The sequence below is a fragment of the Arabidopsis thaliana genome, chromosome 2 (genome assembly GCF_000001735.4).
Source record: "Arabidopsis thaliana chromosome 2, partial sequence".
Taxonomy (NCBI): domain Eukaryota; kingdom Viridiplantae; phylum Streptophyta; class Magnoliopsida; order Brassicales; family Brassicaceae; genus Arabidopsis; species Arabidopsis thaliana.
In genome coordinates this window covers 7096472-7123228 of record NC_003071.7, presented here as the reverse complement: position 1 = coordinate 7123228, position 26757 = coordinate 7096472, and the positions used below count along the sequence as shown (strand labels likewise).

At 36.9% G+C, this 26757-nt stretch overlaps 4 protein-coding genes, 1 long non-coding RNA gene and 2 pseudogenes across 9 annotated transcripts; 3 read left to right on the top strand and 4 right to left on the bottom strand.

Annotated features, from left to right (window-relative positions):
- Window positions 1-110: 110 nt before the first annotated feature.
- AT2G06625 lies at window positions 111-326 on the bottom strand. Its single transcript, NR_140159.1, has one exon. It is a non-coding gene; the product is annotated as an other RNA (long non-coding RNA).
- PAP10 (purple acid phosphatase 10) lies at window positions 150-2857 on the top strand. 2 transcript variants are annotated; one of them, NM_127196.4, is made up of 8 exons: window positions 150-639; window positions 937-1137; window positions 1233-1344; window positions 1450-1679; window positions 1790-1928; window positions 2020-2240; window positions 2318-2439; window positions 2529-2857. In NM_127196.4, the coding sequence occupies exons 1-8, from the start codon at window positions 457-459 to the stop codon at window positions 2725-2727; spliced, it is 1407 nt and encodes a 468-aa protein (NP_179235.1). In that variant the 5' UTR covers window positions 150-456; the 3' UTR covers window positions 2728-2857. The 2 variants fall into 2 exon arrangements, with proteins under 2 accessions (NP_179235.1, NP_849960.1); NM_179629.2 differs by having other exon boundaries at window positions 410-639; window positions 937-1344; window positions 2529-2810.
- A 384-nt stretch (window positions 2858-3241) lies between these two features.
- Window positions 3242-7177, bottom strand: AT2G16420 (annotated as a pseudogene; the record flags this gene model as incomplete). The annotated part of the gene is made up of 1 exon: window positions 3242-7177.
- A 1792-nt stretch (window positions 7178-8969) lies between these two features.
- On the bottom strand, window positions 8970-9584 carry AT2G16410 (annotated as a pseudogene; the record flags this gene model as incomplete). The annotated part of the gene is made up of 1 exon: window positions 8970-9584.
- A 4555-nt stretch (window positions 9585-14139) lies between these two features.
- Window positions 14140-17890, top strand: AT2G16405 (Transducin/WD40 repeat-like superfamily protein). Its single transcript, NM_147322.4, has 12 exons — window positions 14140-14633; window positions 14708-14817; window positions 14921-14990; window positions 15074-15224; window positions 15309-15446; window positions 15686-15825; window positions 16032-16079; window positions 16189-16299; window positions 16479-16654; window positions 16787-16908; window positions 17019-17095; window positions 17201-17890. The coding sequence occupies exons 1-12, from the start codon at window positions 14442-14444 to the stop codon at window positions 17312-17314; spliced, it is 1449 nt and encodes a 482-aa protein (NP_671857.2). The 5' UTR covers window positions 14140-14441; the 3' UTR covers window positions 17315-17890.
- Window positions 17891-19300: 1410 nt separating this feature from the next.
- On the top strand, window positions 19301-21960 carry BLH7 (BEL1-like homeodomain 7). Its single transcript, NM_127194.4, has 5 exons — window positions 19301-19814; window positions 19989-20580; window positions 20666-21045; window positions 21127-21187; window positions 21284-21960. The coding sequence occupies exons 2-5, from the start codon at window positions 20029-20031 to the stop codon at window positions 21737-21739; spliced, it is 1449 nt and encodes a 482-aa protein (NP_179233.1). The 5' UTR covers window positions 19301-19814; window positions 19989-20028; the 3' UTR covers window positions 21740-21960.
- On the bottom strand, window positions 21878-25949 carry DRD1 (SNF2 domain-containing protein / helicase domain-containing protein). 2 transcript variants are annotated; one of them, NM_001335476.1, is made up of 6 exons: window positions 25790-25949; window positions 25007-25563; window positions 24726-24896; window positions 24152-24307; window positions 22137-23887; window positions 21878-22050 (listed from the first exon to the last, which is right to left on the bottom strand). In NM_001335476.1, exons 1-6 carry the CDS (start codon window positions 25824-25826, stop codon window positions 22047-22049), a joined length of 2676 nt encoding a protein of 891 aa, NP_001324537.1. In that variant the 5' UTR covers window positions 25827-25949; the 3' UTR covers window positions 21878-22046. The 2 variants fall into 2 exon arrangements, with proteins under 2 accessions (NP_001324537.1, NP_179232.1); NM_127193.2 differs by having other exon boundaries at window positions 21968-22050; window positions 25007-25949.
- Between the last annotated feature and the right edge of the window lie 808 nt (window positions 25950-26757).

Sequence of the window (26757 nt, the reverse complement as noted above, 5' to 3'; positions counted from 1 at the left end):
GTCTGAATATTACGCCACCTTAGGTTTTTTTTTCTCGATCATAACAAAATGCCAAAATCATGAAGAAAAAAACAATTTACAGTTGACAAAAAAAAAGATTAAAAATCAAAACAGAAGACAACAAAAGAGGAAGCATAGATTCGTGTGTCCTCTGGACCAGATAATTAAAAATAAATATCCAACCGTTCGTTAACATATTCCATATCGACATTTGGCCATTTGGGTCAAACAATACAAAAACCAAAGTTAAAGAAATAGAATTTAATACCTTTCCTTTTAAAATTCCCAAATAAAAACTTGATTGAAACAGTGTTGACGACACGGCTCCATTAACGAATATTCCGTACATCAAGCCTCATACATTTCCCCTGTCTCTTCTCTTATAAGGTTTTTTCTCCCTTTGTTTATCGGAAAAAATCTCTCTTTCGAATAAAAAAAAAATCTCAGAATCCAAAAATGGGTCGTGTCCGAAAATCAGATTTCGGTTCCATTGTTCTTGTTCTGTGTTGTGTCCTAAATAGCTTACTCTGTAATGGAGGCATCACCAGTAGATATGTCAGAAAATTAGAAGCAACCGTTGATATGCCTCTTGATAGCGATGTTTTTCGTGTTCCTTGTGGCTACAATGCTCCTCAACAGGTACACAAATCTTTTCTTTTATGAGTTTTTTGTGGTGGGTTCTGTTTTTAATTATGAGTTCTTTGGTGGGTTACCTCCAAGTGTTAGGTTAGGTTGGTGTTTTACAGTTTTAGTTATCTTTCTCAATTTAATATTGGGTTTCACTTTTTGTTTTTTTTTAATCTTGTTCTAAACAAAAAGCTATTTATTGGATTATTCAAGCTTGTTAATTGGTAGTTATTAAAGAATGTGAACTTTTTCATTCTTAATTTGTAAAAATAATGTGATAATAGTGTGTTTTGATTTTGGGGCAAAAAGGTGCATATAACACAAGGAGATGTAGAAGGAAAGGCAGTGATAGTATCATGGGTGACACAAGAAGCAAAAGGATCTAACAAAGTCATTTACTGGAAAGAGAATAGCACCAAAAAGCACAAAGCTCATGGCAAAACCAATACTTACAAGTTCTACAATTATACTTCTGGTTTTATCCATCATTGCCCTATCAGAAACTTAGAGGTCCATCATCATAATCATTTTTTATTTATGTATCTCATTACCATCATCTTTGGTAGTGTTGTTGTTAGCTGATGTTGTGGTTTTTCTTATTACAGTATGACACCAAGTACTATTATGTGTTAGGTGTGGGACAAACGGAGCGTAAGTTTTGGTTCTTCACTCCTCCTGAGATCGGTCCTGATGTTCCCTACACTTTTGGTCTCATTGGTACTGTCCTGAAACATATTGTCATGGTTTTAACTTTTAACAAAAATGCATTTTACTAGCCTCTCCCATGGACTTGATCTTGTGTTGCAAATTTTTGTTTTGCAGGGGATCTTGGGCAGAGTTATGACTCAAACATAACCTTAACACATTATGAGAATAACCCAACAAAAGGGCAAGCGGTTTTGTTCGTCGGCGATATCTCATACGCTGATACTTATCCGGATCATGACAATAGGAGATGGGACAGTTGGGGAAGATTTGCTGAAAGAAGCACAGCTTATCAGCCTTGGATTTGGACTACCGGAAACCATGAACTCGATTTTGCCCCGGAGATTGTAATGCTTCTTGCTTCTTCTTCTTTGTTTTTTTCTGTAGGCTTAAAAATGCTATAAGAGCATCTACTTAGACTAAAGATTGAGATGGATTGTTTTTATGTAATGTGTAGGGTGAAAACAGACCGTTTAAGCCGTTCACGCATAGGTACCGAACTCCTTACCGATCATCAGGCAGCACCGAACCATTCTGGTACTCGATAAAGAGAGGACCGGCTTACATAATCGTGCTAGCTTCATATTCAGCATATGGCAAGGCATCTTTAAAAATATTAAACCTTTTTGTGCAATATTCTCAAACCATGAGTAAGAGGATCTGAATATTCTTATCTTTCTTGGACAGGAAAATACACACCACAGTACCAATGGCTCGAAGAGGAGTTCCCAAAGGTTAACAGAACGGAAACTCCGTGGTTGATTGTTCTGATGCATTCACCATGGTACAACAGCTATGATTACCATTACATGGAAGGTGAAACAATGAGGGTAATGTATGAGGCTTGGTTTGTCAAGTACAAAGTAGATGTAGTTTTTGCAGGTCATGTCCACGCCTACGAAAGATCGGTAAGATCAATAACTTTTGGGTCACGATGTCTCTTTAAACTATAGATACTAAGAAATCTAAGCTATTGTGAAACCAGGAACGTGTATCAAACATAGCTTACAATGTTGTTAACGGCATTTGCACTCCAGTCAAAGATCAATCAGCTCCAGTCTATATCACCATTGGTGATGGAGGCAATATTGAGGGCTTGGCTACCAAGTAAGCTAACATTTCTTCTCAATGGAACCGATTTTTTATATTAGATTCTATAGATTATGAGTTTAAATGTGTGATATGGTTTCTTGTAGAATGACTGAGCCTCAGCCTAAGTACTCTGCCTTTAGAGAAGCAAGCTTCGGGCATGCTATATTCTCGATAAAGAACAGGACGCATGCTCACTATGGATGGCATAGGAACCATGATGGTTATGCTGTGGAGGGTGACAGAATGTGGTTTTATAACAGATTTTGGCATCCTGTTGATGATTCTCCTTCTTGTAATTCTTGAGAATCTATGAGGAATAGGATTTGTTGTATCTCTATGATTGAACAACCATCCAAATAAATGAATTGTTTGAGAGTTCTTGTGCCAAACAGAAAAAGTTAAAACAGAGATCGAACAGAAACTTATTTACAAACCGTTTGGTTTCATTGTTCTGAAATCCAAAAATTCAGAACCGATTGTGAATAACCAAACCATACCGAACCGAATAAACCTAACCGAAATCAAATCGGATTACAAAAGGTTACCTATGGTTTAGTAATTTTGTTTTTATGAAACCGATAAACATGAAAACCGGAAAACCCAAATGGAACCAATCCAGCATCATCCACCACACTCTTCACATTTTCTAAGAGGAGTTTCAAATATCGTTGGAGTTTTCTTACAAGACATATAGACTATAGACTATTCGTTTGATTATGTCTTATTAATTATTTTTTTATTTTTTATTTTTAGATTTTTCATCAAACACCATTCTCGTTAAGATGTCAGGAAGAGGCTCTCCTCTACGGAGAGCCATTCAGGAACCGACTGCATGAGAAAAAATACAATTGCGGACTCGAGCTTTTTTAGCTAGACAATCAGCTCGAAAGTTAAAACTACGAGGAACAAAGCGAATACTAAAAGACGAGAATAAACAGACTAAAGATCGATATGAGACAATCTCCGCAGCGAAGGATGGCCACTCATCTTGATTATCCAGGATAGAGATCAGATTTGCGCAATCCGAAGCAAAGGCACCAGTCGTCATACCAATAGAGATCAGTGATTCCATCGCCCATAACAAGGAGTCAAATTCAGCATGGAGCGGTGATAAACTCCGACGCTCACTCTTGAGACCCAGGTGTAAGACAACATCATGTCTGACGAACACCCAACCAAAGCCACTTAGAGAGTCTTCAGCGTGCCAGGACGCATCAAATTGACACTCAACGAGCTCAGCTGGGGGGGCTTCCGCGAAGCTAGGCGGAGGGGGAGCATCTACATGATCCTCGTCAATTAGCATGGCTTGTTTCCAAGCAGCAGCTTCTTGGAGGGCCAATGCGAGAGTTTCAGGAGGGGGTTCCCTGACGTTTTCAAATATAAAGCGGTTTCTACTTTTCCAGATATACCAAATAATCCATGGAAAGAGAGCAATAACATCTTCTTCTATATCGAATTCCCGGCCACGCCAAAGAAAAAAATCGAAGTTATAAAAGAGAGAATTTCTAGGGAAAAGACTCCCTGAGGAAGGAATAGGCGAGAGTGCCCATATTTGTCGAGAAGGTGGACAATGAAAGAGTAAATGGTTAATCGACTCCTCCGAAGCACCGCAACGGGGGCAACTCTTATCGGTACCCATATGTCTGTAAGCTAGACGTTGACAGGTAGAAAGACACCCTGAAATACATTGCCACGCGAAATGCTTAAGCTTTCGTGTAGTTTTAAGCTTCCATACTTGTGCCTGAAGTGCCGTAACACCTGGTCCCTGAGAAGGGGGGTCACAAATAGGACGAGAAAGATCTCTCGCGGCCCAATATCCGGACTTAACAGAGTAATTACCAGATTTAGTATACGGCCAGCTATATCCATCACTCAAGTAGGTCCGACTTGGTCAAATTCCTAATATAAGTGGAATGTCAACGGGGTCTATCAAGGATGTAAGACGGTCGATCTTCCACGATTGAGTGTTTTGATCAATCAGGTCGTTTACATAAAGATGGGGATCTCTTGTATCAAGGATGCTCTTAGCTGGCCTTGCAGGAATTGAGGGGATCCAAGGATCTTCCCAGACGCGAGTCAACATTCCAGAACCTATGGTCCGACGGAGGCCCAAAAGAAGAAGGGGTTTCGCCGCCATAATACTTCTCCATCCATAAGAGGGTCTAAACGAAGCACCAATATGGAGTGGATCACTAAAACGGAAATATCTTCCACGTAAGATTCTACTGAGAAGAGAATTCGGAAATCGAATCAGCCGCCATAATTGTTTAGCTAACAGAGCTAAGTTAAACTCTTCAAGTGTTCTAAAGCCTATCCCCCCCTCCGAATGGGGTTTACAAAGGGTATCCCAAGCTATCCAATGAATACCGTTACTGTTTTCATTGGTTTTCCACCAAACATTGGCAATGGCATTACTTAGCTTGGAGCGAATTGCTTTTGGGAGAAGGAAGCACGACATGACGTATGTCGGAAGGGCCTGAGCTACAGACTTTATAAGTACTTCTTTGTCGCCTTTTGACAAGAATTTAGCCGTCCAAGTATTCAAGCGTTTTTGAAGACGATCTCTTACAAAAGAGAAGACTTGAACTTTTGAACCATGGATCTTCTCTGGTAAGCCCAGATATGAACCCATACCGCCATCCTTATGGATCCCAATAGCTACTTTAATGTTGTTACGAATAGTATTTTCCACATCATGTCCAAACAAAATGGAAGACTTAGCAGAGTTTAACTGCTGACCCGAGGCCTCCCCGTATGTCCGAAGAATTTTAATAATTTCCTGCCCTTGGACAGGATCCGCTCTACAGAAGAAAAGACTGTCATCCGCGAACAATAGGTGAGAGGTTGAAGGGCTCGCACGAGAGATTTGTAGGCCTTGAATCCGGCCGTGCCACTCCGCATCTTTGAGGCTTGCTACCAAAGCCTCTGTGCACAAGATGAAGAGGAAAGGGGAGATTGGGTCTCCTTGACGGATACCTCTTGATGGTTTAATAAAGCCTCTCGGGGAACCATTTACAAGGACTTTATAAGTGACCGAAGAGATACAAAAGGTTATTAAGTCAACCCATTTTTGGGAAAAACCCATTTTCAACATAAGCGCTTGAAGAAAACACCATTCAACCCGGTCATAAGCTTTGCTCATATCTGTCTTAATAGCCATAAACTTTTTTCTGCAAGCCGGGTTATTCCGGAGAGCATGAAAGTTTTCTTGTGCAATTAGAATATTATCTGTAATTAGGCGACCTGCCACAAAGGCAGATTGCGTCTCGGATATCAAGTCCGGAAGTAGTTTCTTTAGCCGGAAGCTAAGAACTTTTGAGATAACTTTGTAGCTCACATTACACAGACTAATAGGGCGAAACTCCACCATTTTCCTAGGTCGGTCTACCTTAGGGATCAAGCAAATGTTTGTCTCATTCAACTGCTTGTCAAAAGCACCTGAAGAAAGAAAGTTTTGGACTATTATAACTAAATCAGGGCCCGTCAAATCCCAAAACTTTTGATAGAAAAAACTTGTCATTCCATCTGGACCTGGAGCTTTATCTGGGTTGAGAGAAAAAAGGGCGCGTTTGACTTCTGCCGGGGAAATATCTTTTGTGAGATTTTTGTTTATTTCTTCTGAAATTATCACTGGCACATCCCGAATGGCGGAATGGAAATCTTGTGGATTTGAGGTGGTGACTAAATCCTTGAAATAATCCACTTCTAGATTTTCAATTCCCACCTCGTTATCAATCCACAGACCGTCTTGATTCAATAAGCCAATAATCTTGTTTTTCGCTCTTCTCTGCTTAGTTATCGCATGAAAAAAATTTGTGTTATTATCACCGGACTTGTACCACAATTCCCTACTCTTTTGGCGCCAAAAAATTTCCTCTTCTCTATACGCATCACAGAGTTTCCATTTCAGGGCTAGGAGGTCCTCTGCAGAGATGGCCTCATCTTCTTGAGCTCGATCAATCTGATCTTGCAAGTCCACAATTTTTTTCTCTGAATTAGTTGAACTAGCTTTCTTCCAAGTAGAAATAGATTTTCTACAACTTTTCACTTTTTGTGAAAAAAAATCACCATCATGGGAAGATAGGTTCCACCCTTCGTACACAGATTCTTTAAAGCCCGATTTCCCAAACCATCGTTTATCAAAAGAAAACTGCTTAAAATTACGTTGGGGACTGTTTTGTATTGAACCAAGGAGAGGGCGGTGATCTGATCCCCATAATTTAACATACTCCACATTCGAGTGGGAAAAAATATTATGCCATTCCTCATTGGCCATAGCCCTATCCAACCGAGCTTTAATGACTTTCCGGACCCGTCGTCCCGTAACTCCACAACTCCGTCGTCCCACCCATGAGAAAAGATTGTCATGGGATGGAATTTCAATCATCCCGCAATTTTCGATCATACATCGGAAAGGAAGGAAAGAAGATTCGGACCAACTTTTGCCTCCCTTTTTCTCATGGTTCCCGGTGATTTCATTGAAATCTCCTATCATGAACCATGGATCTGAACGAATAATACCAATACGGGTCAACCGTTCCCAAACTAGTTCCCGATATTGGACATTCGGGTCGCCATAAACAAAAGTAATACAAACACGGTTACCATCAATAATAGTCTCAATATCAATAAGCTGATCATTAAGAAAAACAACCGTAACCGGAAATTCATTAGAGTACAATAGAGCTAATCCACCACTGTTACCTATAGGGTCAACAGTTTGGAGACAATCAAAGCCTAGAGATACTTGCATATTCTGAAGATACAAAAGATCATTTTTAGTTTCCGATAAAAAAAGAAAACCCGGAGAATACATGCGACACATGTCCTCCACGCTAAGATCCTCATGGGTTAGTGTCGGGGGGTTCCATGGACCCCACCGAGCCACCAATAGACCCCGGAGATTTGACTTTGGATGACGGGAAGATGCTTGAACGAGGAGCCGAAGACGGACGTTTAGCAGCTCTTGACTTGGAAGCCCCACCTTTGAGCAAGAGACGCTTACTCGGAGAACGTCCTTTGACATTTTGTATCTTTTTTGAAGCTAGATTCACCAAAAGGCCCAAAGAGGACTGGACTTTACCAGAAGTAGTATTACCCTTGCGAGAATGGGTTTCGGCCCTCTTCTTTTTTACTCCCTTTTTTGGCCCACCGAGAGTAGAAACAAAATCTATTTCCAAAGAGAGAAGCCCATCTAGGGACAGAAGCTGATCTCTGTTCTCCACATCACCGCCGTTCTCAGTCGCTCCTTCAAGAACTTTGGACGGAGTCGGACGCTGCGTGGAAGCGAGGGAGATCGACGACTGCGTCTCCAAACGTTCTAGAGAAGAAACATGGGACTCAATTCTCAGAGTGTTTTTTCCTGCCACATCTTCTTCCCCCGTGGTGAACGGAGGTTCCAGAGCGTGATAGGCAGCCTCATCCTCGGCCGTCCAGTCTAGGTTAAGCGCCTCCGAGAGAGGATTGAGGTTCTTATCCCATTCGGCTTGAGGGGAGCCACCAGAGAGGGGAGGAGAGTGGGATTGCCGGTCAGGGAGAGCAGGGACATCAACAACTGGGCTTGCAAAGGAGACGACCTGAGAAAACTTCGCCGCTAATATCGTGTCCGGTCCTGCACCTAAAGCCCGGGCATTGGCTTCATCTTCTTCCACCTTCATCTCGTACCAGCTCAGACGCTTACCAGGTGGGGAAGGGACTTGCACAACATGATTTACAGAACTTGGGGTAGTTGTGATCTTCGATGAAGGATCTAGATCGAAATTAAGAGATTTCTTGGCAGAGGGGCTAGACCCCGGAGTCGTGTCTCCGAGAGACATGGGAGGATCCCCCACTTTGCCCTTTCCTTTTTCTGAAGCAGAGTGCTTCTTAGATAGGTTTAGGCGGAAAGGTCTTTCCCTGACATAAGCCGGGGAAGAGGTTCTCTGTTTTGCTCTTGAGGGAGCCAGGAGGGGGTCCGAGATTGTTATCTGCGAGTCAGAGAGGTGAGGTGAGGATCGCAGCTCACCAGGGATGGTGGAAGGTGGGAGCGAGGAGGAGGGAACTACACGCGCCAGGTCCTGATTTCCTTTAGATGGCTTTTCCACAATCTTCTCCTGAGAGAAAGAGACACCATAACGTCGCTTACGACCTTCAGGGGGAGACGAGCGTCGTACAGAGCCAGAAGCCCGGTTAGGCGGTGGAGCCCGGTCCGTAGGCAGACGTCGAGAGGAAGGAGGATGAGGATGGCGCCGGGAGCGAGAGCCACCAAAGCGGGAAGAAGACTTGGACAGGGGAGGATTGTTCGCCGCCAAACGATTGGGTCCGTAAGACGGATTGGACTTTCAGATTTGAGGACCTTCAGGGAGAGACACAACCCGCTCACCAGGGCCGTTACGAGGAACCACTGTTCCTCCTTGACTGAGAGAGAGAGACTAGGAACGACCATCAACTGATCCGTCGAGATGACTATGTCTCTGATCCTCTGCCATTAGAGCCACTCGCTGATTTTCATCGAGGAGGGGACACTGGTCAAGTTCGTGACAGATCCGGCGACAGTAGGTACACCATCAAAAGAGCTTTTCATAAAATAGTTTTACTTTAACTACTTCACCATTTGGGAGTTGAGCATTCTTATTAAACCTGAAAGGGACGTCTGCCTTAACAGAGATTTGGAGTCTTCCTTTTGAAGAGTCAACTCGCCTAACTGCTCCAATGGAAGCACCAAAATTTCTCAGCACTTCCTCCTCCCAGAATTCAGTAGGGATTCCTTCAGTTTTGATCCAGAAGGTCATCGTATCAGGGAAGGAAATGCCAATGTGGGACTTCCATCTTTCCAGCGCAAAGGACCACTTACTGAAGTGGCAAGGTCTCTTATTAAGGACCTTCTGAAGATCAGTCTCAGATTCAAAGAAGAATTGGAACCGGGAATCTCCAAGAGAAACTCCCCGGACCCTCCCTTCGACATCCCATATATTTGGGAGAAAAGAGAGCAAAGCTTCAGTACTCCGACCACCTTGATGAAACATTCTACCAACCAAGCTAAGTTGAAGACGACCTAGGAGAGCCGAATTGTCAACTTGAGGAAGGATGACAACGTCATCATCTTCTTCCGGCACAAAGGCATACGGGAGCTGTTTTGGGGGAGAATCCCTGTACCAACTTGGTCTCATTCTCTTAGACATGGAAATAGAACGAGAGATAAGGGAGTCATGAGGAAGAGGCTTAAGAGATAGAGAACGAAAGAACACCACACTGCTCAAGCAGGAAAAGTTCAGTAAAAGCTTAATTCCTTCGGACAAGAAACGAGCTGTTCGTGACCACAACAGAGAGAAGCAAAGACTGAAAAAATTTCGCTTGTGATAGGAGAGAACTGTCTATCACAGAAAGTTGATGCAAGTATACATATAAGAAGACGCTAAACCCTCCATTACAAGGCTCGAGGACTGCAAAGTTCATGGAAGGGTAAGAAAAGTTTCTCAAAATAGCTAAAAGAAGAAGTCAAGATCTACTTTTTTTGACAAACATTGCCAATTTCAGACACCTCGAGAAGAGTGCATGAGAGAGTTTTTTTAGCATCTGTCACCAAATTTATGTCTTATTAATTATTATTGTCCTCTATGTACATCTTTTTTAAACCAACATCCAATTGTTAATGATGGTTAAGTCTTTCATTTATCAGACAACAGAAGAAAGCCAAGTACAATACCTTTATGAACTTTACCTTAATGATAACTAGAGGGAGACATGTCCGTTGGACGGGTTTGTTTTTTAATAACTTTTGTAGGCATTATTATAATTATTTTGTTTTCAATAAATCGAGTATATATAAAGAGAATGTTTATTGTTTTTTATTCAAATTTAGTAAACTCAAGTTTTATCAGTTGACTTTATAAGTCAAACTAGATTTTAACCCGCGGTATACCGCGGGATGATTTATTTTTAAAAAGTAATATATATTAAAACTTGCAAATTTATTTTTATAAAATATTTATATTTTACAATTTATAATTGTTATTAAGTAACGCTATACCACGAATCCATTAGACAATTATTAAAAAACTGAAGTTTTAACCCTATTAAAACAGCATATTAATAATATTTTAAAATTTTATAAATATTGATTCAAATACATCCACCATATAACTTAATTCCAAAATAAAACTCGTTCTGTAATTTCTTTACCCGTCCCGTGATTTTTTAATTAAAGGAGTAATTTTAAAAATTTAAGAATTATCTATTATATATAAAAGTTTTGCAAATTGTATCATTCTCTAATACATTTATATTTTATAGTTTAATTTTATATATAGTAACATTATACATACCACGTAACATTTTTGGTTTTATATAATCTTTTCTAAATTAGGATGATTTGATATATTTAATATTAGTGGTCTTAAAAAATAATAAATTAAAAATTTAACCCGTATTGAAACGGTGGATTAATTAGATTTTATTTTTTTATTAATGTTGATTCAAAAACCCGTCCCTCCAAATCCGTCTTGTCAAAAATCCATTTATTTTATTAATATTAATTTTATTTATGATATGACTCTAAATTATAATCTAAACATTTTAGCTAATAACATAGGAGTGCACCATATTTATTTAATAGGAGAATGTACTATATGACCCGAATGCACTTTTACCCAAATCCACCAAAAAAGTCTTGCAAAAATACTATAGACCCGAATGTACCATTTTTTTTTTGTGCTAATTTTTTTGTGATTAAGATTTAATTGATTTCGTATATAAAATATTAAATTCTTTTACGAACTTATTTGTTTATAATTTGGTAACAGATAGATATTTGAATATTCGGTATATTTTGCTTCAGTTTAGGAAATCTTTGATGACCCGTCTTTAAATCCAATAAGCCCTATAATTAAGAGATGAATATTGTCGTTAAATGATTTTGGTAATCTTAATGATGTCATTAAATGATTTTATTTTTGATTAAAATTTTCTAATGGCATTTTATGTAATTAATTATAAAAATTAAGGTTACATTTAAAATGTACTTCCCAAATAATATAGTAGGATTATACCCATTAAATTTTTTATGAGTTAATGGGTATAAGTTGACTTAATAAAAATGAGTCAGTTAATGCAAAGTTTGGTACCCCTCTGTTTTATATTAGTTTTTGTTTAAGAAGTTAAATTATGTTTTATATTAGTTGTCGTTTTTGGTTTCCAACACAAATGTTTGACATATTTTTCTAATTTTATCCCTATTTTTAACCTTATTTACTGATGATATCAAGTAAAACAATACATTTATTAGGGGTAAAACAAAAAAAAATTGAATAATTTTTTAATACTCGTGAAAAACCTTAAACGACAATTAATTTTAAATGGAGGGATATAATTACCAATCTAAATGACTTAATTGTGTTTTAAATGCAGTTAATTTTGTTTCAATGTAAGAATTTTTTTAGAAAGGTTAAAGGTTCCATAAATGTGTGAAACGTTTTGATTGTATGAGTGAGTTGAATGAGTTCATTGTATAGTTAAGATGATTAAAATTAAAAAGATTTTCTTAAAAAATAAATAAAACATTCTACATCATTCTAATTATTTAGAGGTGTTTGCTTGTTGGAAGAAACTCTATATAGCAGTAACAAACTATACTTCAGTTAGTTTCTTATAATCATCAAAGTTACAGAACATCAACATCAGACATGTTACCATTGTTCTGCCAAGAAAGTCAAGTCCCTATGGTTTCAAAATGCATCTAGAGAATTTGTTCGGAATGCCTTTACAAAGGTAATCTTTTTTGATTCTACCTTTTAAATTTGTAATGACTATTTTACTCTTATTTGAAAAAAAAATAAGGTTATCAAAATAAAATAATGATTATTCCCGCCAAAAATATTCCAACGATAATTTTTTGGCCAAAAAATCCGACAAAAAATTTCTCGCCAAATTGTTTTTTTCAAAATATCATTTTCCCCAAAAAAAATAGTTTTGGTGGGAAATAGATTTACAAGGATTTTAAAAAGAGTTTTAAGGGACTTACAAGGGTTTCAAAGGATTTTAAAACATTTGTAATTCCTTTTCAAACTCTTTTAAAACTCATTAAGAACTCTTGTAAATCTTTAAAAAAACCTTTTATAAGTCTTCACAAGAGTTTTAAAATGGTTCAAAAAGATTTATAAATATTTTAATATTTACAAATATATTTTTTAAGAGTTGAAAAATAATTTACAAATGGTTTTAAAGACTTTATAATAGTTTTAGAAGGATTTACAACTATTAAAAAACTTTTGTAAATCATTTTAAAACCTTTTACAATGGTTTTTAAAAGGATTTACAACTATTTAAAAACTTTTGTAAATCATTTTTAAACCTTTTACAAAGATTTTTAAATATGTACAAGGATTTGAAAATAATGACAAAGACTTTATAAGGATTTTAAGAGGTTTTAAAATAATTTACAAGTATTTTAAAAAAATTTAAAAAGACTTTGAAAGGCTTTAAAAAATTTACAAAGATTTTTAAGAGTTTAAAAAGGATTTATAAGGATTTTTAGATACAAAAGTTTGGTGGAAAATCTTTTGACGGATGACCATGCGAGAAAATTTCAGTTTCTTATTACATGTTATCATTAGATAAATAATAATTTAATCATCTTGTTCATAAAAAGAGGTTTAAAAATAGGTTATGGAAAAAGATATTTTTGGAAAAAGGTATTAAAAAGGGTATTTTTACAAATACCCATGCATCTATCTATATTTACATTTTTGAAGTACAAATATGAAATAAATCATTGAAATGAGACTTATTTACAAGGGAATGGCATTTTCATAAATATTTCTATATTAACTAATATTTAAAATTATTTTCGAAAAAATATTTTATAAACCATGACTTCCAAAGATAGTAACAAATTGATTGTTTCTAAATTTGATTAATTACTAATTTTCTAAAACCTTTTTATCTAATTTAAACATTAATTTATGATTCTTTTTTCACTTATACATTCTCTTATATTTAATTTATTTTGAATATAAGTAAAATATATATAATTAAGAAAATAATAGATTTTTTTCCTCCTTATGACGTGGTTCAGTTTTTTTTAAAAACAAACATAGATTACTCAATTGATGATAAAAAATATGTGTACAATGTCCCACATTGCTTTAACAATTAGACAATGATTGTCATTTACCGAGATTGATTGACCGAGACAATAATTAGACAATTAGACAATGTGTACAATGTCCCACATTGCTTGACCGAGCAGAGCGCGGACTATTTACACTTTTATAATAATCAAACTCAAATTAAATTATAAATTTATCGAATGATAATTTTTACACGTTTTAGGTTCCAGTGTAACAGTATAAGAGCATCTCAAACTCACTTCTATTTTTGCTTCTATACTATATTTTAGAGTAAATTTTACTCCAACGCACTTCTATTCTCACCTCTAAATAGAGATCTCTATTTTTATCTCTATATATAGAAGATCTATATTTTTTTTACTATATCTAGAGTCAAACTTTATTATTTGTAAAATGGTCCTTTAACTTTATTTTTCTTTTATATCTGATTTAAATAAATAAACTAATAATTTGGACTGATTTTAGAGGTTTTAGTTTAAATATCTATTCTAATATTTGAGGCCATTATTATTATTATTTTTATTTTTGTTTATATGTGTAATTCAAAAAGATAAATAACTAATATATAAATGTGTAATAGACTAATGCATTTACTTATAATCAAATGGATGGCAAAAAGATGACATCCTAAAAAGAGAATTTACATAAAATAGAGGGTTTTATTGTAAGTAACTCGCTATCTTTCGGTTATCTTCGGTTTGTAATTTTTCATGATCTTCTTCGACTTGTAGATTTAAGTTTTGAATTCGTTCACCAGAATTCAGAACTTGATACTGATCAATTGAATTTTCACTCATCAATTTGCAACGATTTGATCTACGGAGGCTTGACGAGGTGGATTGGAGCCAGAGGAAGGGCGGATCATCTCGAAGTAGAAGATCTCGATTTTGGATCGCTCGGAAAACTGATCAAATGGAGGAGAAAAACGGATCATCAGAGGTAGAGATCGGAGAGAAAGACGAAACGAAGAAGCAATCAAAGGATCTTGAGTTCTTAAGCTGTATGATGCAGCCAAAAACAGCTGATTCAGATCCACACTACATCGGAATCCGCCGGATTCTTCTTCATCGGAAAGCTGATTCTGGCGTTATCTCTCGCCGTTATGTGAGCATCGATTTAAGCTTTCAATTACTTGTTTCTTATAGAGCTTGTTGTTGATTTTTGTGTTTCCATTGAAGGATTGGAGATGCAATGGAAAAGGATATGTTGCTTATCGTAATTTCATTAGCAAACCTAGAAAATGGGAGAATCTGCGAACGCCTAGTCTCTTAAGTAGTCCAGGAAACAGGTTTTAGATCCTTATTTTACTTGTTTTCCAGTATACAATTCTGTGTGTTTTTGGTTGCTTATACAATTCTGACGTCAGGTTAATTTACTGGTTGATGCTTCAGTGGTCGATGGTTACCTTCTCCAAGTCCTCTCTCGCATCAATTTGAAGCTGAAAGCTTTACTTCTAGTAGAGTAAGTAGAATTTCATCACTTCTTTATCAATGGACTTTGTTTTGTTCTGCAATTTAATTTATTCAGGTGTTTGTTGTTCCTAGGATTTAAGGAGTGTGAATCAGGTTTCAAGTCGTAGAGCGAGTTTTAGCTCAAGTTTGAGTGATGGTGATAATTCATATCGTCGTGGTGGTGTTGAACATGCTTATTCTTTTGTTGGAATGCATTGCATCTTCGATCAATGCAAATCTTCTGGTAATTTTTTATATTATTGTTTATGTTTCGTCGATTCGCTTTGTGGTTTTTGTTCTAAGAGTGAGTATGTCTAACTTTATGCAGTTACTGTTCTCAAGTTTGGTCATATGAGTTCTGATATACTTGCATATGGAGCATCAGATGGAAGCTTAACAGTTTGTAGTCTCTTAGAAGAGCCTTCTGTCCTCAAGCAGTTGACAGGTCACTCTAAAGATGTCACAGGTTCGATTGACTGGTACTGTTACTTTTGTCTTTTCTGTATCTCAGTATCTGCTACACTGAATTGCTCTTGAATAATCTGAGAATATGATGATACATGGTACCTACTTTCTATGCTTTGTTAGGGGTAAGATTTGAGTGGAAAATGTAAAAGAATTATCTGTAATGGATAGAGCATAAGTGTGTATGTATGTCATTGGGTTTAGATCCTATGTCTAATATTAATACAAACTTCTTATCAGATTTTGACTTCTCGTCAAACAATCAATACATCGCGTCATCATCACTTGATAAGACAATACGAGTATGGGAGTTGTCAAGAGGCGTTTGTATTAGAGTTATATATGGAATCTCTCCACAGTATTGTATCCGTTTCCACCCTGTAAGTTTGATGTTCTTCATCATCTTTTTTTTTTTTTTTTTTGTCAAAGATGTTCTTCATCATCTATATATTTCTCCCTTGTAACAACTTGCAACTTTTTGTTTTGATTGTGAAAGTCGTCTCATATAAGATACTGAGTGCGGATGGTTTTTGTTGTTTTCTCTTGCTTCTCCATTGAAGATATTTCATTTCCATATTTTCAACAGGTTAATAACAATTTCCTCTCTGCTGGCAATGCAAACAAGGAACTCACGGTAACTTCACTACTCCTTGTAGCTAAGTACATTAGTGTATTGCTTTTTTCGTTTGTTTTCTAATTGTTTACTTATTTTATGCCTAACATCTCTCTGCTTGACAAAGTAGGTGTTCAATTTCAGCACTGGGAGAATTATTAAAAAACTGTTGTTTGAGGATGAGGTGACATCTATGGACCATGATCACACTGGCCAAATAATTTTCTGTGGAGATGGGCAGGTAACTTTTCTATACTGATGTAAAAAGATAAAAACTAGGGAGATGGTCTGTTATGGTTATGGTTGGCTATACCGATTACCTATGTTGTGGTCAAGACTGATCAATTTTTGCATTTGTTCGGTATGCTAGAAAAAGGCATTTCTACATTGTTTTTACAAGGTAGTTAATAATAATTGCAGGGAACTGTATATTCAGTAAGCATGGATTCGCATACAGGGTCATTATCCCGGTCTCATCGTCATCGTACAAATCACAAATCTCCTGTCACCACTGTGAAGTACAGAAGCTTCTCCCTCCTGGCATCAGGCCCTGTTCTGCTCACATGTACTCAGGACGGAAACTTGAGTTTCTTTAGGTTTGGCGACAGAACTACTTCTTTTTTTTCTTTCTTGTTTTTCCTTAAGAGATCCTTTTTTTTTTTTTTTTTTTTGTCAAGGTCCTTAGAGATCCTTATAATTGATTTTTCTGCTTTGTGTTGGTGATGCAGTGTTGCCCTTCAGATAAAAGGTTATTTGACTTTGCGTTGCTCCCTCAAATTAGCCCCGCGAATACACAGAATCCAAGCATCGTTTTGCCCGCTATTATCACTAGAGAAAGGAGAATACATAGGTTTGAATTTCAATCCTTCATTTACCTATAGTTTTGGTAATAGTAGATTCATAGGTCTCTTGAGAAGTGCAAGTCATTTTCTCCGCGTTTCTTCTTGTTTGAAACTACAGTTGCTGGAAGCGAAGACTCGAATGTCTACTTCTATGATCTAACCAAACCGAAGCACACATGTGTAAACAAGCTACAGGTTAGACAATAACTTCTTTTCTTTTTTTTTATCTGAAACTTTTGTGTATGGATTTTGAATTATAGGAAACAGGATTCACGAGTTGTGAGAAATGGATGCTTGCAGGGTCACAGGTTTCCAGTAATGTGTGTTGCGTGGAACCATGGGGAGAACTTGTTGGCTTCGTCTGATTTCTATGGTGTTGTCATTGTATGGAAAAGAGCAAAGACAAGCTCATAAGGTTTGTCTATAATATTATAAATGAATCTAAATCCGTCATTTTTGCCACAAAGGCTTTGGGTTTGGCATCATCTCTGTATCGCTAATCTCAAAACTGTGTCAATTTAGTTTCCCATCTCTTATAAAGATATAGTTCTGTGACACTCCTATGCACAGATTCAATAGCTTAAATGGTTGGAACAGACACGTCCTTAATGAGTTAATAACTCTTTCCATAGATAAGTTGGTAGACAATTTGAAGAGATCAAGTTAATTGTACTCGCAATGTTTTTTGTTTTGTCACATTATCATGAACCAGATTAATTATCAGTAAAATTAATGAAGATTACATAAACAACATTCCATTGTAGTCTAGTTGGTCAAGATACTCAGCTCTCACCCAAGAGACCCAGGTTCAACAAGTTCCGGCAAGCTGGTTCATCTAATTCTTCAGGGGACCAAATGGAATATGATACTTGGTTCTCTTAGAGAAATGTGGCTCTAGGATTATATTGAATTCAAATTATGTAACTGATGAGCATTTGGTGCTTATATTAGTGTGGAAGTGGTTGGACTAGATAATCATGCTAATAATTAAACGTATTTCAACCAGCAAAAAGAATCCGAGTGTTTTGTGTATTAATTCTTTTACTAAAAGCAATAGAATCTCAACTTCAACGTAAGTAGGGCACTAATAAAAACTTAACATTTACAATTCTCTTATTTCCCAAGCAAATATCTTCGGCGTCATGTTCATATTGGATTAATAATAATAAGAAGAAGGGTTGGTTGGTCGTCGTATATTATGAAGACACTCTTCCCTATCCACTGACTCTATCTGTCCATTGTCCAGGTCTCTCTCTCTCTTTCTCCTTCTGCCATCTCTGTCCCAATTCAGACTTCTTTCTCTTCGCTACCCATCATTTCACGTTCTTCACTTATCCACCCCAATTTACTATTTTTATTTTCTTTTCAAGTTTTTATTCTCATATTTTGAAGTGTAAATTTAAATAAAATGCTTACCTATGTTTTCCCACAAAATTAACTCTTGTGTATTTCGTAATTTTTTTTTTCATAGAAAATAACTAAATCACTTAATTCACAAAAAGTCTATTTTGGTCTCTCCATGCAAAAACTATAACCTTTCAGTGTGTTGGTAAGAAAAGGTGGTACCACCATTTTCTATCACACTAAGATATCTCACCACACATTTTAATTTGACTTACCTCTTACCACCATTTCGTACCACCTTATACTACAAATCAGACTTATTATAAAATGTCTTGGAGTTGGGATTTTCTCAATTTGTTTCTGATTCGTAATCGTAAAGTCCTCCATGACAAGATATGGACCTACACTTAGTGAAAAGAAAGTAAAAGTTAGAAAATTTGTAGAAATACCTAAAATCTGTGGGCACAAAAAGACAAAGCTAAGTGGGGAAAAAGGCCACTTATTCATTATTTATGAGAAAGAGATAAGAATATGAAGTGTTTTTTTTTTGTTTATTCCTTGCAAAAATAGTTGTATGCAAATGCAACTATATAGTAAATAGCATGTGGACCATCACAGATATTATTCGAAAGAACAAAAAAAAATCAAATGTTGAAACTTGAAAGTGAAATTTAAAGACAAAGAAGAAGAAACTGTAAAAAGCTTACCAAAAAAGTGAAATTATTTTATTGAAAAGAAGTTGAAAAAAAACATCCGTGTGTAAACTTTGACACGTCGTTACCCAAATTATTCCCCACTCTAATAAAGATGGACTAGTCTACACAAAAATTAATATTATCTTTGATTACAAATCGGACATGAAATATTTAAAAAATTGCATAGCACCAAAATTAGATATGAAAAACGTTCATTATATATTTGTCTTATTCTCCAAATATGCTTGATAAACACATTATTATAGAAGAATTACGAAAATATCTTTTACTATTGACACCAATCAGGAATATATCAAATATTTTTAGATAAGAATATAAAAAACACAGAAAATGATTGTATGGTGGTTATAGCTTCATTCAATTTTATTGCAGCAAACAAACAGAAAGGCCAGAGAGACGAAAGAGAGAGGCATTAGGGTTTAGGATTAGGTTTTAGAAAAGGGTTTAGATCTCTACCAACTGGTTTGTTAAGAACATAATCTCCTTACCACATTTTTACTCTTGAAAACATTTTGATCTGTTTTTGTTATCTTCACCAAAAGACTTGACTCCAAGAAACAAGAAGAAGAATCAAGAAGCAAGTTCAAGAACCAGCTTTTAATGAAATCTCTACTTCAAAAAGGAAACTTGCTTTAAGGAGGATGGATCTTTTGTTTTCTTGAATCTTTTGTGTGGGTAAAACATTTTGTATTATCAAGATTTTGATTTGAGGAGATAAAGAGTTTGTTGTTAAGTTTGTGTTCTTGGGATCATCAAGAGTTAAAACAAAAAAAAAAAAACATTTCTTTTTTCCTTCTTCAATTTGAGATTTAGTGTCTCCTTTAACACCCACAAAGCCAGCAGATGCTTTCCTGGTAATTCTTTAATCTATCCTTTCTTCTTCTTTTTAAATTCTTAAATTCATGCAGAGAGATAATTCTCATAATTTTCATTGGTTCAATTTCTTAAAATTTGCTTAATTAAGATTTTATTACATAATGTGAAGTATAAAAAGGGTTTAGTGTTGTTTGTGTTTGATTCTGAAACAGATGACTCCTTGTTTGATCTGATCATAAGAAGAAGAAGACTATGGCCACTTATTACAAAACTGGCTCAAGTGAGATTTATTCCAGACCAGAATTTGTCCCTGGAAACGCAATGAACTACACAAATTCTTTCACAGAGACATTTCCTAGAGATTCAACTAATAATGTGTCACCTTCAAAAGAGATTCAAGTGTTGTCAAGCCTTGGTGGAGTTTCACAAATGGTTGAGATTCAAGATTCTGGTTCTTGGAGAGATCAAGAAGACAATGACAGGAATCGCTTCCCGGTGATGAGGCGTCTTGGCCTCAGCTCGCAGATTGAGACATCGAGAGGCAATAATAACAATGAGTATGCAACACAGGTTGTTTCGGGATTTACTCGAACCATTCACAACTCAAAGTATCTCAAAGCTGCTCAAGAGCTTCTTGATGAAACTGTTAATGTTAAGAAAGCTCTAAAGCAGTTTCAGCCAGAGGGAGATAAGATTAATGAAGTGAAAGAGAAGAATCTTCAGACGAATACTGCTGAAATCCCTCAAGCAGAGAGGCAAGAATTGCAGAGCAAGTTGTCGAAACTTTTATCGATATTAGACGAGGTAATCCGCCTTACAACATATCTTCTACACTTGTTAATGATTCTCGTGGTAACATAAATGTTGTTTGTTTCTTTGTTGTTTGAAGGTGGATAGAAATTACAAGCAGTATTACCATCAGATGCAGATAGTCGTGTCGTCTTTCGATGTAATAGCCGGATGTGGAGCAGCCAAACCATACACAGCCCTTGCGCTTCAGACCATCTCGAGGCATTTCCGTTGCTTAAGGGATGCGATATCCGGACAAATCTTGGTGATAAGGAAAAGTTTAGGAGGGGAACAGGATGGATCAGATGGGAGAGGAGTGGGGATAAGCAGGTTAAGGAATGTTGATCAACAGGTAAGGCAACAAAGAGCGTTGCAGCGGTTAGGTGTGATGCAACCTCACACTTGGCGGCCTCAACGCGGTTTACCAGATTCTTCTGTTTTGGTTCTCCGTGCTTGGCTATTTGAGCATTTCCTCCACCCGTAAGTCTCTCTACTACTCTTGTGAATTTTTTGATTGACCACAAGAGACTCTGACCATTTGTTTCAAAACCTTGAGCTTAGTTATCCAAAGGATTCAGACAAGATCATGCTCGCTAGACAAACGGGGTTGAGCCGAGGCCAGGTATTGCACTGTTAGCTTTTGTGCCGTTTCTCTCATTTAATACTTTTCTTTCTGGTGTGTTCATTTTTCATTGTTTCGTTTGATGATTGTTGAAAGGTATCGAACTGGTTCATAAATGCGCGTGTGCGTCTCTGGAAACCGATGGTGGAGGAGATGTACAAGGAGGAATTCACAGATGCATTGCAGGAGAATGATCCCAACCAGTCTTCTGAAAACACACCAGAAATCACCGAGATTCAAGAGCTGCAAACTGAGTCTAGTTCCAACAATGGGCATGTACCTGGTGTGGCAAGCAGTAGCATGAGACAAAACACAGTGGCCCATGGTGGTGACCGGTTCATGATGGTGACTGACATGACAAGAAATGGTAATGGTGGGATGTCTTTAACGTTGGGGATTCAGAATTCCGATGCTCGTGGCGATGTTCCTATGTCCGGTGGGATAGATAACTACAAGAATACCATCTCGGGAACCGATCTACAGTACTTAAACTCTCGCAACCACCAGCACCAGATTGGCTCTTCACAATTGTTGCATGATTTTGTAGCTTGAGGAGAATAGAAAGGTGTAGAAATGGATTCTTTTGTGAAAGTAAACCCAAAAAACGAAATTGTAGATTAATGAGAAAACATGAGGAGACAATCTGAGATTAGACACGATCTGTTTCATATTTAAACATGAGGAGACCTAATTATATGGTTAGAGGTACATGAGATCAAATGTTTTGACATTAAAATTACACTTAAAATGCTAACAATCATTCAGAAAATTCAAAAGGATCTACCCGAAGTTATCTTATTGACAGGTTTCTAAAACCTAAGCATGTCCAAAAAGCGGAAGCACAAGTTTCTGTCTGCGTTTACCTGAAAAAAGAAGCATTAAGGAAGTTCAATAACAGAGAAATGTGAGTTGAAGAGTTATGTGTGGATCTGATCTAAACTGATTTTACCTTTTGTAGAGAACTCTTATGTCTTCTCTTAAGGCAGGACTTTCGAGGAACGTATCACCAGCTTCATCCACATCGATCGTCTCTACCTCAAAGTTTTGATATCCGCAGTACTCGTTCCACTCGAACCACATCTTTGAGATGACTTCCTTTTTGAAACAAGTGTTGTGATCCTCTTCCTCAGGTGATGACCCAGCAATCAATCTATATGCATGCACCATCTTCTTTTGTCCGGGTCGAAACGCTCGCCCAATAGCTTGGCGGGTCACAGAAGGGTTTAGGGGAACATCCAATATTAGTATGCGAGATGCTCCAACAAGCGAGATACCTTCTCCACATGCTTTTATCGAACCAAAGAATATTTTGGCGTCTGGCGAACTGTTAAACGTTTCCATTGACCACTCACGCTGCTCAGAACTGGTATTGCCTGTAAGAACAAAAACTTCTTTCCCTAGTTTCCATCCCTTAGCTAAAGCAGCTAGTCTTTCAAGAAACTTTAGTGGAATGAGATACTGGCTGAAAACCAAGAGCTTTTCACCAGCTGAGTCGCACAGGTTTATCAAGTTAAGGAAGAACTTTGCTTTGACGCCTTCATTCAAATCTAGCTTCTCTACCATTTCGTCCATAGTTGTATCAGAAACATCATCAGACTTGTCAGAGAAAACTTTCAGCTTCGGGTGAAGGTAAATTGCACTTCCCACAGCCGAAACCTTAAATTTTCTCTTCTCACGTCTTAACTTCTTCACTTCGTTCAACTGCTTTGGAGACAGATTAAGAACCACAGTGAAATCAGCAAGTCCAGGAAGCTCATCTAGGAAATCTCCTTTATAGTAATGAAGCACTTTCTTTGTCATCTCCCGCAAATCTTGGATTACTTTAATTTTCACTGTGAAATCCTCGCTCTTCTGCAGGGTGTGCTCCACAGTTTCATTGAACATTGAAGCCATATCTGAATTACTTCCAGTAAGTCTCCCCCTGACATCGCATGGAGTATAAGCCAAGATTCTCTTCACAGCAGATTTGGAGGTATCCAATTTGAGGAATTTGGGTCGAACAAGGTTCAGAATGTTGAAAACCTCCTTTACATGGTTCTGATAAAGCGTTCCTGAGAGGACAACTTTTCTTGGTGTTTGGACTTGGGCAAGTGACTGCAATAAATTTGTGTCCTCATTCCTTGGAGTGTGTCCTTCATCCAAAATGAGGATCGAAGGTACCTTGAGCAGTATCTCCTGGCAAGAAAGTGAGTCGGTTGTATCATCACACACAATAGTTGAGAACTGCTGGTACCCAAGAAATAAGATACTCTTCTTCTCCATCCACTGTTTCAAAATAGACAGCTGCTGTGCCCGGTTCTCTGCTTTAGCACTATAGAAATCAAGCAGTGGTATGTCCTCAACTTGCCATCTCACGAACTCTTTTTTCCAAGTAGGCAGAATACCTTTTGGGAGAACAACCAATGGCTTAGCCTGAGGATACTTTGCAAGAAAGCTCTGCATAAAACTGATGATCATGAAGGTTTTTCCAGAGCCTGGAGCATGAGCCATGATACAGCCACCAGGATCGTCAGCCACTAAATTGCTGCAAAGGAACTGAAATCCCTCAATTTGATGAGGCTTCATTTCGGCAGCATGCGTTGGATGAGCAGCAAGTCCACCTATCATCAACCCTTCTTCAGAAAACTTAAGTTCATTATCAGATTCGCCAAACCTTTTAGTTCTAGTTTCAGAGGCATATGTTCTTGTGTTTCGTTTTGCCTACAGTGAAAGTTACAAGAAAAATTAGAAGCTCCGCCAAACTCTGACTTGGGAAACAATTTCAAGATCATATGGATATTACAGGTTTCATAACAATTTGATAACAAAATTTAAAACCCTAGGCATAATGGAGGTAATGAAAATAGACCACATGTATGAAGAACTCCTACCCTATTGTATTCAGACAACAAAATTTGTCGAGTAAGAAACATACTTTTCCCTGAAAGCACAAATTAGCGTAGTATCAGAAAATAGGATACTTACTTTAGTGAATTGCACATCAATTATCTCTAGTATACTTTTCTCAATAACTCCGCAGACACGGCAAACATAACCCATATCGTCCTTTAGAATAAATGAGTGCTCACAATCTTCCACTACATCTGCCTTTTCCTTATGTGAAGTCTCCCTTGCTACATCCTGTACATTTATTGGAATCAGAAATGAATAAAGCAGGAAAAGAGGCAAAAAATAAGATCAAATTTAAGGAGCTAAGTTCTTAAATGAGCTTTCTACTAAATATCTCAAATGCAAGAAATCTAAGAGGTGCAACATCAAGCCCTAGGAGCACTATAGTGACAGAAAAGAGTACAGAACCCTCTTCACGAAAATGATAACTCAATCTGATTAATGCATACGTAGAGTCCATACCAACCGATTTGTCAAACAGAAACTCTATCAACCAAAAAGAAAGGGAGAAAAACACAAATAATTAAACTTGAGTTTCTTCACAATTGAGTATTACGGCAAGAGGTAACATAACACAAGATTGTTTTGTTCATTTCTTGAACGACTGAAATTTCAATTCCATCTGAAGTAACTGTTCAGACATATATACCTTGGAACACTCTATTGACAAGGCCATTTCATTCCAGATATTACCAAGATCTTCATCTGCTGCTTCAGACTCATTATCACTGTCATCCTCCTCAACGCCCACGTAGACACCTTTCTCATTAACCACACCATTTTCTATAGGAAGGACTTTGCCTCTACTTGTTTGTCCCTCCTGACAAAATTACAAATAAACAAAAAAATAAACCTCTTGTATGGCTAGCTAGTTTGTAAATACAGGTGACATTGATTTGTAACCTAGCTTGAAAGAAAAACAGAACTTACAACAATGGCTTTAATGGCAGAAGGCATCTCCTTGCCCCTCCCTAAATCGACCTCCTCGAAAGAGCATTGCGGTATTAATGGAGTCACATCCCCTTGATTCTTCTGATGCTGTACAAGAGTAGACTGAAACTGATACATAGGCCTCTGCCTCTCATTGTCTTCATCATCAGAATCAAGAAGCACAATCTCAGACGACGAAGGAACAACACAGAGAGCTTTCTTCTCCACATCAGTATCATCATCATCATCATCATCCAAATTAATAACACCTTCCACAACCTGTTGATTATCCATCGTCTTCTCAGCTTCAAACACGGTATACGCTAGCGACGGGTATAACCAAATAGAACGCTTAACCAAATCCATCCTCATATCAGCTATCTCTTCCAACTCTTTACTAACACTCCCAAATTTACCACTATCTAAAGCTTCAAGCATGTTACTAACTGCAAATGGGTTAGAGTAATCAATAACTTTGGCTGAACTCTTGACCCGCTTTGCTTCAGGTCCATCATCAACTTGATTTTGCTTTCTTTTATGCACATTCTTATAGTACCCTGTCATCACAATGTAAACAAAACCCATCTGTCACATTACTCTCCAAATAAACAAAAACAAGAAAGACAACAACTTTGGCTTCAGAACATTGCAAAATTACTCATAATTTCTTCAAATATTTGGATCAACTAACACAAAATCGGGTTTGGGAACGACATGCATATAATGTAGTGACACTAAAATCAGAAGAAAGACCTAATTTTTTTCACAGAGAGATTCGTATACCGTTTGAGGAAGCTTGATCGGTCTGGAGAATGTCCATTAAACCAGTAAAGGTTGAAAATTTCGAGCTGAATTTTGGAGAAGATGATGTAAATTGGATTCTTTTTGGTTTGCCTCGCTCGCTCGTGCTTCGAAGCTGAGAGACTCTGACTCGGGAATTTGAAGCGATTTTAATTGCGACCCAGACTATAGTCCGGTCCATTTAAACTTTTATGAGAAAAACAAACTTTTGCATAAAAGCCCTTTGAATTACTTCCAATTCCAATTGACATCTTTAACTTTTGGATTTGCATAAAACCCCTCAAGAGGTGCTATTGGTGCCACAGGTCTAATACCATCAGTGCTGATAAGAGAAATCAATAATGAGAGTGTTTAATGAACAAAATTGAGAGTAACTAACAGTTTCAATTCTAAGAATTAAAACGAAAAATATCTCATGTAAATTGTCTCTCTTTTAAAAACTCGTTTCAACTCTTTTTTTTACTTGCGCCATCGATATATCTTTCGAAGGTTAAACACATTAATGTCATATTACCATATTTTTGTTCATAATTCATTAACTGTAACTAAGAGAGAGGTGATAAGAGTATGTAATTATCTAAATTAGTAAAGGGTCATAGACAAAATGAATTTGTAAGAAAGATGTATATAAGCATATAATTATATTATTCCACTCTCATTATTAATGTCTACTTTTATCAAATTTCAGAATGCTTTAAAGATTCTATATGCATCTTTCTTACAATTTTATTTTGTATGTGACTTACGTAAAGGTCATTGACCAAAAACAAACATTTTTTTTATGTTTTGACTTGAATAATAATACAAAATTGGTACAAACATTGTTATACGCTATGATTCATAGCAAAAATAATTTGGACAACACATGCCCTAAATGGTTGTATATAGACGATGTCGTCTTGGTTAAACTATGTAATAACACAATTACCCATTTGTGGAGATGAAAACGT

Bases quoted from the DNA above. Each gene is read 5' to 3' on its own strand.
- PAP10 (NM_127196.4), top strand. From the start codon at position 457: ATGGGTCGTGTCCGAAAATCAGATTTCGGTTCCATTGTTCTTGTTCTG. The intron at 1,138-1,232 runs GTCCATCATCAT...TTCTTATTACAG, and splicing joins GCCCTATCAGAAACTTAGAG to TATGACACCAAGTACTATTA. The intron at 2,241-2,317 runs GTAAGATCAATA...TTGTGAAACCAG, and splicing joins TCCACGCCTACGAAAGATCG to GAACGTGTATCAAACATAGC.
- AT2G16405 (NM_147322.4), top strand. From the start codon at position 14,442: ATGGAGGAGAAAAACGGATCATCAGAGGTAGAGATCGGAGAGAAAGAC. The intron at 15,225-15,308 runs GTAATTTTTTAT...AACTTTATGCAG, and splicing joins CGATCAATGCAAATCTTCTG to TTACTGTTCTCAAGTTTGGT. The intron at 15,826-16,031 runs GTAAGTTTGATG...TATTTTCAACAG, and splicing joins ATTGTATCCGTTTCCACCCT to GTTAATAACAATTTCCTCTC.
- DRD1 (NM_001335476.1), bottom strand. From the start codon at position 25,826: ATGGACATTCTCCAGACCGATCAAGCTTCCTCAAACG. The intron at 25,564-25,789 runs GTATACGAATCT...TTGTGATGACAG, and splicing joins CGATCAAGCTTCCTCAAACG to GGTACTATAAGAATGTGCAT. The intron at 24,308-24,725 runs GTATATATGTCT...ATAAATGTACAG, and splicing joins TGTCAATAGAGTGTTCCAAG to GATGTAGCAAGGGAGACTTC.
- BLH7 (NM_127194.4), top strand. From the start codon at position 20,029: ATGGCCACTTATTACAAAACTGGCTCAAGTGAGATTTATTCCAGACCA. The intron at 20,581-20,665 runs GTAATCCGCCTT...TGTTGTTTGAAG, and splicing joins TTTTATCGATATTAGACGAG to GTGGATAGAAATTACAAGCA. The intron at 21,046-21,126 runs GTAAGTCTCTCT...CCTTGAGCTTAG, and splicing joins TTTGAGCATTTCCTCCACCC to TTATCCAAAGGATTCAGACA.